Source organism: Eucyclogobius newberryi, unplaced genomic scaffold (genome assembly GCF_026437365.1).
Source record: "Eucyclogobius newberryi isolate DKJ021-1_F unplaced genomic scaffold, fEucNew1.0.hap1 SCAF_1, whole genome shotgun sequence".
NCBI lineage: Eukaryota > Metazoa > Chordata > Actinopteri > Gobiiformes > Gobiidae > Eucyclogobius > Eucyclogobius newberryi.
Genome location: NW_027315723.1, coordinates 23986546 through 23995145, shown reverse-complemented (window position 1 = coordinate 23995145; position 8600 = coordinate 23986546). Strand labels below are relative to the sequence as shown.

At 38.8% G+C, this 8600-nt stretch overlaps 1 protein-coding gene across 1 annotated transcript in view; it reads right to left on the bottom strand.

Annotated features, from left to right (window-relative positions):
- Positions 1-2388: 2388 nt before the first annotated feature.
- The window catches only part of slc35d3 (solute carrier family 35 member D3), a 7732-nt gene continuing 1520 nt past the window's right edge, over positions 2389-8600 (bottom strand). Inside the window, exons 2-4 of the mRNA XM_072440558.1 lie at positions 7899-8109; positions 5170-5327; positions 2389-3691 (exon numbers count right to left, since the gene is read on the bottom strand). Coding sequence (XP_072296659.1) covers positions 2999-3691; positions 5170-5327; positions 7899-8109 — 1062 coding nt within the window. The 3' untranslated portion in view covers positions 2389-2998. The remainder of the gene's footprint in view (positions 3692-5169; positions 5328-7898; positions 8110-8600) is intronic.

The following is an 8600-nucleotide window of genomic DNA, read 5'->3' as shown; positions in this document are numbered from 1 at the left end:
GAATGACTGAGATACACCAACAAAATGCATTTAACTATAAATACTTGAAACTAATATCCCCATTGAAGAGAGCAGCTGACTTGCAGGTCAGATCTGTGGAGAGGCGAGCCTGCTCACAGTAAGAATCGTAGATATTTCTAATGCAATACTGTGAAAAAGAAATACAACTTACAAACAGACAAGCAGGGCCACCCACCAGAAAGTCCCATAGTGCATCTTGTAACGTTTATATATTGGGCTAGTCTCAGCATAGTAGTAGTAACAGTGGTTGTAGTAAAGTAAATAATACAAAGAAGATATCTAGAAGGAAGTGACACGTTCAGTTGGAGATTAACTATTTTAAAAAGGGCCTCAACTTCTAAAAAGTTGAAATGTCAAATTTAGCAAGTCAAATGACATACAGTACTTAGTTTATTAGCATTTTGAAGAGGGGCTTTTTGCATGAATCTCGCCCACAGTCAGAGTTGTGCTGCGAAAGAGAGGATTATTTCTAGTCTGATTAAATATTTTTGGAAACAGATCTCTTAATGCTTCTAAAGCCCAAAACATGCTGCTTGTGATATACCAGGTTTTGCATACATTTCCATCAAAGTCACTTTCTTATGTTCCGACGACGTTCATAAAAGATGGTTCTATATGGTCAGTGCCTGTAATTCACATGAACACAGATATCAAGTTTACGTCGTGGACTTTACGGTACAAGCTCATTGATGTCTGATTGCAGTCTCAAACACTATTTACAACATTTTTGGCAGTTTTAAAGTCTAAAATTTAAAACACGATTCTGGTGGTGAGGAAAATGCTCTGTTCTGATTTTGATACGAGAACAATAACAGAAAACCCTCAATAGGATGTAATTGTCAAGACAAAGCAATAGTTTCTTTAACATTGCCATCTTCTAATTTAGATGTATTCAAGACCAATTTAAGACAAAAAGGTGCCTCAATACCTTCAGTAACTTAACTCTAGCTTCAATGCTAGTTTTAGTACTGAATAGTATCTGGGTTTTGACAAGGGAGAAAGAAAGATGAACTCACTTTTTGATCTTAAGTTTGACTATAATAAGATCAGATACATGTTGTGCACAGAAAAGGGATGAAAGACATTCATGCGTTTTGGTGGACTGACCCACCATTAGGGAAATGCTGACTTATTTTTTTGCATTGCTTACACCATCAGCATTCTTCTTTTCTTAATTAGAAACAATAATTCCCTGGTTTCAACGGTACATTTAGCTCTCCCTGAACAGTTTTCACACAACACGTAATAAACAGTTGAATTCATGTCCGCTCTCGTCGCACTGCAAAGGTACAACAGCACAAGGCTTATCTCCTACAAACAGACACACACACAAGGTATTTTTCAAGTTCCACAAAGACAGGTCCAGACTAAATGTGTTCTCCATTGGCTGTGATCATTAACATTAGAATATACTGAGAGAGAAGTGTTTCTGTTCTTCCATATTATAGTGGCAATAGGGTATTTCTCTGTAGAACAATTTCCAAGTTCAACACATAAATGTACTGACTATTTTTAAAAAAACATACACCGTTTATAAAAAGGAAGATCCCCTACGACATTCATATGATCAGGAAAAGCACAAAACAAAAATAAATAAGATAAAATGCATCCAAAGAAAGCGTTGCTATGAAATATTTGTCATTACTAAAAGGTCACAATGTAAGTTTTTAGATAAGTCTGTGGAAATGTTGCTGTTTTGCCAGGAATGTTCCACAAAATCCAACAAAGCTGAGCGATTTTCCTGACCAAGGATTTGTTGGCAATAAAAAAATAAAATAAAAAAATAAATAAAATAAAAGATATATCAGTTTATTTACTTATTTATTTGATGAGGAAAATACATATTGATGAACATCTGTTACAGTTATTGTGTAAGTCAATTATAATGTGTTTATTTCCATATGTTGGGGCAGGTTTAACGTTGTACTGTGGAACATTCAAAGCAACTACATTTGCATGAGACAAGCAGGTGACGGACCCTCCACTAGAGAATTTAGAGAAGTTACAGTAATTGTATTTTATAACTGAACCCTTGTTATTTATCAAATAATTTCCAAGTATCAAGTAATTTGTGTGTGTATTTTGTTAGTTTATCTCCAGAAAAGGCAATAAATTACTGGCAGCATATTATTGTGAGTGCTTGATTTTTAGCTTAAGGCAATTTGAATAAAAAGCTTAATAAATGTCATTGATATGCTCTTATGAATGCAAAATAAATTACAAGCCAATTAAAGAACAATTTGAAGTGTTGCAATAGACAAAAGTTTTTTTAGTAAAATAATGTCCTCAATAAACAGCTAAATGGGACCAATTAAAATCCTATACCTACACTAAAACACACAACATTTGAACGTCCTTCTATAAAATCAAATCTTTCCTGCTGCCATCAGCTATTGCTTGGCGTTTCTGGAAACTAATTTCATTTTAGAAAATACTGCATGATTGTTCTTGGCAGCACTTACAAATTCTTCAGGGTAAATTGTTTTTCTCAGTTTGAAAAGTACAGCGACCACCAGTGCCAAGAAATAACCCAAATGCCACTGTAAGCCTGTCTATCCTCATTACCATGGGCCTTTCTTCAAGACATTCTCCAATATCAACACAGAACACATTTAATTCAACCACAACCACAGTCACGGTTCAACTTAAAGTTGATTTCTCTCCTCTTTTTTTTGTCTTGGGAATATAAATCTCCATAACCAGTGCATCTCCTCTAGTCCTAGCCACTTTGCCTATAGCTGTCTGCCCATGCTGCAATTTTGCCGTCGTTCTTGGCAACATTAGAAGTTGTATACAGTGAATTTTAAGAAGGGAAAACAAGCATAATTCCTCCGCAGTTTTGAAGGGTCCATCATGGCTAGTGCTAGAAATCAGTTTTCAAGTTTTTCCAGTTGTATCTTAGCCATTACATGCTAAGCAGTACAAACAAATATTACTGTAACTTCAGTTCTCCTGCTATCTCGAATCCATACTTGACTCATGGACTTTGCTGTTCCATGTTGTCAATGAGCGTGTCCTTTTTCATAAATTGGACATTCTTTATGGATCTCCAAACTCCCAAGTAGCTATCGCTTGCCGACTGACCACTCGGAGGTGCGGTTTCTCTGTGAAGATGTTCCCTTTGCATTTCAAGCATTTCCTTCTCCGTCATAACATTTGAATTCAAACCACCGTCCACTTCACCATTCAACACTTGTCCGTTGGCCACTTCGCTACACGCTACTTCTCCTTCTGCGTCGATGTTAGCTCCGTTAGCATCGCCGTTTAGCCGCGGTTTCTCGCTGTACGGCTCTCCGGGAAGCCCGCCGTCTTTGCCTTCGCCCTCCAAGTCCTCGTAAGCGCTTTTCTTCTTTGTTTCAAAATATTTAACGATGCAGTAAATTATGGAGCCCACCGTGTTGACTGCCACACCGCCAATGAACAGTTTGGTTGGCGCTACGTCGTTGAAAGCTAGCATGCCGACCGTGATGGTAGCGATGCTCTTGACCACGCCCACAAAGCTGGTGGTGACGGCGGAGTTGATGTAGGTGCAGTGCAGAGTGGTGAAGTTCATTGCACAGCCGATGAAGATGCAGAGGGTGAAGATGCAGGTGACGTGGGGGTCCTTCCACCCCTCGTAGGTCCACATGTGAACGGCGTCCAAGGAGATGAGGGCACATATGAACAGCACCTAAAGTGACAAAAAATATATATATATGGTTTCAAATGTTTAGTTAAATCATCATGTCTTGAAAGAAATATAGTCCTATTTCAGGAAACTTAAACTGTTTAAACTTATCTGTCAATGTAAATCTTAGAAAACCTATAAAAGATTTTAAGTAGGCTGAGCAAAATAATATGTCTGTTTGCCGTAACCCGACCGACCCGGTATAAAACTAGCCGAATGAAACACAAATATCAGCATTTTGTTAAAAGAACACCTTTCGCCGACCGGTCTTTCCTAAAGCGCTGTGCAGAATAATTTTATAACGCTGGTAAACCTATCTTTCATCCAAAGGGACAATTAACGCATTGCGCAACACTTATGCGACTTTATTTTTGGTCCTCCTTATGCTTCTATATTAAACAGACCATGCAGGAGGGAACCTATTTTGTCTTGTACATGATGATTTAGCTCAGTCAGCGCCACTGTCCTGGCCACCGCTCATGGTGTGGCTTCATTTAAATTTGACTTTCGCATTGCATTCTGGGAGGGAAACATGCTAAGTAGCGTCATCACAACAAATATGGCGGCCCCCGTGTCCCCCGCATGTTCCCCCCACTCGCCTTCGCTACCAAAATAAAGGATAGCGGCGTACAAAAGGTCAATTGAAAAATCTAAAAATCGTGAGATTTAGTCTCCCGATCGGGTTCATAGAGACGTTTTCCGTCATTGACTGTTGAAGCCTGACCCCTGGTGGTCATTCCGAGTCAAAAAACGGCAAAATTTGGATCTTTTTTTTTGCCTTCAAAGTAAAAAAAAATAAGAATTTACTTACCGACCAACACACTCGAAAAATGTTGGGTCGGGTTACAGCAAACAGACAATTTATTTGGGGCAGCCTTACACATGCACACAATAATTACAAATGGACAGGATACTTCATGGTGGTGTTGAGGTTTCTGTTGCAGAAGGCCTGTAATCAGACTCAAAGGTGTCATGTACAGATCCTGAGCTGGGTCCAGGAACATTTAGCTGGAGAGTCCTCCAGTCAAGAGCCTATGTTTCGGGTCAATGGGGAAAATCAGATCACCCGGAGGATTTGGACACAGACACATTGTGAACATGAAAACTCCACACAGAAAGGCCTTGGAAAGCAAACCCGCAACCTTCTACTGTCAGGCCATTTTTGTGTAATTTTGATAAATGGAATATGTATATTTACACAAGTATGTGCAATTTCAGCAAACCGCTTCCATTATTGTTCCTTTACTATGAACTCCCCTTGTGCAAGATAATTACTGCCCCCCCTATAACTCTGTCTCAACAGCTGAATTTTCTTTTTCTAATTAGATAAAAGTATGTGTAACGGCTGACTGCGTTTTCAACGCAATCTAAAGCAAATCCTCATCAAATTGCATTGTAACATAATGACAGTGAAGCTACTGTATAAATGATGATCTACAACAAGCCTCTGGCTTTCCGAAAACCTGTGCTTGTTGTCTTACCGGCGATGCAGTGCAGGCAATGGCGTACTGCGCGGTCAGGGGTCCAAACTCACTCTCCAGACTGGTCTTCTGGATCAGGACCAGGTACGAGGCGTGGATTATTACAGCCAAAACTCCAGTGACATATCCAAACGGATCTCCTGTCAGATCTCCAGCCCCTGCACAGAAAACATTGTGTTGGAAATTCAAATGATGGATGGAGTGTTTTTCAGACTTCCTATAAGTGATCTGTTCTTCTGTATCTACCTCTGTATCTACCTGCGTTGCACCAATGAAATTTCCCCATGTGGGACAATAAAGGAATATCTTATCTTATAAGTAATGTATAAAATGAAACTTCAGATGCATGATAAACTCTAGCACCACCATGTGGTCATAATCATTCCACAGATTAAAACATTCGTCAAAACATCTCGTTAGCTGACTTGAAGAAAAGTTACTCTAGCTAATGTTTTATACATTATCACATGCTGTTTTCTACCCTCTAATCACTCATTTCATTTTCATTTCATGCACTAAAAGCAAAAAAATAATTAAATGAGGCCTGACTTTATTGAAAAAAGAAAACTAAACAAAAAATCAGGAGATTCCAGCTTCACAGTAAACAGCAGAAACATCCAGAGTATACGACCACAAATACCCACATACTCCACATACTCCACAAGTGTTACTCAAACATGTATGTTCATGCAATTTTGAGGTGTTTTTGGTTATGATTTTGATTGACAAATGGTGGATCTTGTGTTCTAGTTGATCTAATTTGATTTCTAAACTCCTCACTGAAAGCACACACACACCAGTCACTCCTCAAGTAACTTAAACCATCTTAAATTAGTTTTTCTTTTATCCATTACCCGCTTAACCTGCCTCCTCCATATCTCACATTTTTGCAGCATTGGAACAAACAACACATTCTCATTTTACAATTTTACAACTTCCTCAGATTTGTCGTGTTCCCTCAAAGAACTTATTCATGCGCAACAAATGAAAACCATCCTCTGAGCCACAGCAAGATTATCTCAGTGTTAAATCATATTACTCTATTTTTATGGCTGTTTATTTATGCTTTATTGTTGGCTCTATCTTTGAAAAACACATTACATGATATCTTATTCCCATTCCGCTTGATTAATCCGATGTGATTTATAAAGAAGCAATGATTACATCTCTGGTAAAGCCGAAAAAGGACGATTATTGGAAAAGATTAGCCACCGGATGACAAATCTGTCCATTAGCTCCACACTCAGCATATTTCACAGTTCACGTTTGGAGGCCCCTCCTGCAGCTTGAGAAACATTGCAGTGAAGATTGACTGGGGGATGAATTATATGTAGGTTTTTGTTTATGACTTGGAAATCATTAGCGCTAATGGAAAACAGGAGTCCACTGCCAAGAGAGGATGATTAAAGTCAGTGTTAATGTGACGCAGGACTGGGGAGTTACGATCAAAGACGCACAGGAAAAGAAACAAAACATAGACATTTGGAGATTTGAATGTTAAGTAAATTGAAGCTTTAGCTAACTGGCTAATAATGTCCAGGGTGCACCATAGCACAGTAGTTGGAACAGACAGTGCTCACCTGGAATCGATACAAACAGGAGATGAATGTGTTAAAAATGTACATTGTTGCTGCAGTTTTTAGTGTAATATTTAAAGAATGTCATTGGCTGTAATTGAATGTTTTTAGTGTAGCATCAGCTGCCCGGAGAGTTGATGCCCTCAAATGTTTCTTACAGTCGACAGGAGTGTAAAGTAAATGCATCCAAATGGACTCGTGCCACTGGAGGAACAATTGCACCTTCAAGGCGTCTGTAAGTGTTCAAAAAAGTGATTATAGAGATGGAGATGCAATCTTCAAAGACGCCACTAGATGCTACAAACACAGGAGCAGGCTCACGTCACGGTCGAGGAAACACAAGCTTAAAAAAATCTAATAAAAAGACTCCTATGAGCTGTCAATGCCACTCCATTTATCTTTCAGCAACCCTGAAGAATGCAACAATATGCAACTCCCAGTGCGATATTTCTATTACGGCTGTGATATTATTGTGATATTGTGGAGAGGCTTAACAGAATTGTAGACAGTTTTAAATGCCTTGACAAGCCTTCGGTACAAATCATGTCATATTCCAAATAAATTAGCTTAATAACAGTTATTTCTTCTTGTCTGCCATGAAATGAAGCAAAGGATCATGGTCTCTGTTATTCCCTCTGTTATTCCCTCTGTTTCTTTAGGTGTCGCTGCAACAAAACATTGCATTTAAGCACAATTACATGAAAGTTTATAATTCAATATATTGTGACAGCCCACACGATTATGGTGACGATATAATATCACAATATTTCAGTTATTTCTTACATACAATACTGTACTAACCACAAATATGTAATTTTGTCCAGTCCAAGTAAATCCATGTACAAATAGCTTTCAGTATGTTTGTCATGGGAGTCAAATGGTGGAAATAGCTTTGTACACAGGACAAAGTGTTCTTTATTCGTATTCTTTATTTAATGCTCATGATTTTCCATGATTTTCCGTTCCTTTGAATTATTAAGAATTAAAAAAGTCACATAAACTGGACTAGCTCTGACCTGTCCTGAACAGTTTTAGAACGATTGTAACAAAACGTATGTGAGTCTATTCCTTGGTATCGAAACTGAAATGTCAATACCTGCTTAAGCTCTGACAACAAGTAAAATAGATAAACGGCCAAAATGCAGTGTTTACCGGCCAGAGCAGCTCCCCCGGTGGTGATGAACACAGCCACCACCACTCCTAACGACGGTATGCCGTTTCTGAGCACACAGACCCCGATGCTGAGCGTGAAGAGCGGCAGGCAGCGCTTGAACACCACATACATGGGCAGACTGAGGCCGCGGAGGGACCATAGGGTCAGGGTGGATTGGAGAGTGGACAGGATGCAGACCGGCGCAAAGTCCTGGAGGAAGAAGCAGACCATATACATTCAACGTGTGAACAGATGAAATGAAGATCGGTAGAGTCCCATGAATGATTGTGAGAGTGTCTGTGTCAGTGCTGGTAATTGTCCAAATGACCCAAAACAACTGGATTTCAGATGACATCACAAACATTTTTGGCTTAGAATTTTTAATAGTGATGAGGGCAGGTAAAGGTATTGTTAATATGTAATTTTTGATATGTTATAGCAAGACCTGACCACTTTTATGATCAGTTCCAACGTTAGCGGATAGAAATACTTTTCATTGCCTCGACTGGCTTACAAATTAAAATGATACGTTTTTACAACTTTTGCATACCGGTATTTCTTGCCCCGAGAAATGAATTGTGTAACAGTTGAAAACCATGAAAGCACCACTTTGTAATCACATGCTGTCTTTTGCAACTTAAAAAAAAAGAAAAACTTTGAGTCGAAAAATTGGGAATCAAATTGATTTCATATATTGCGCT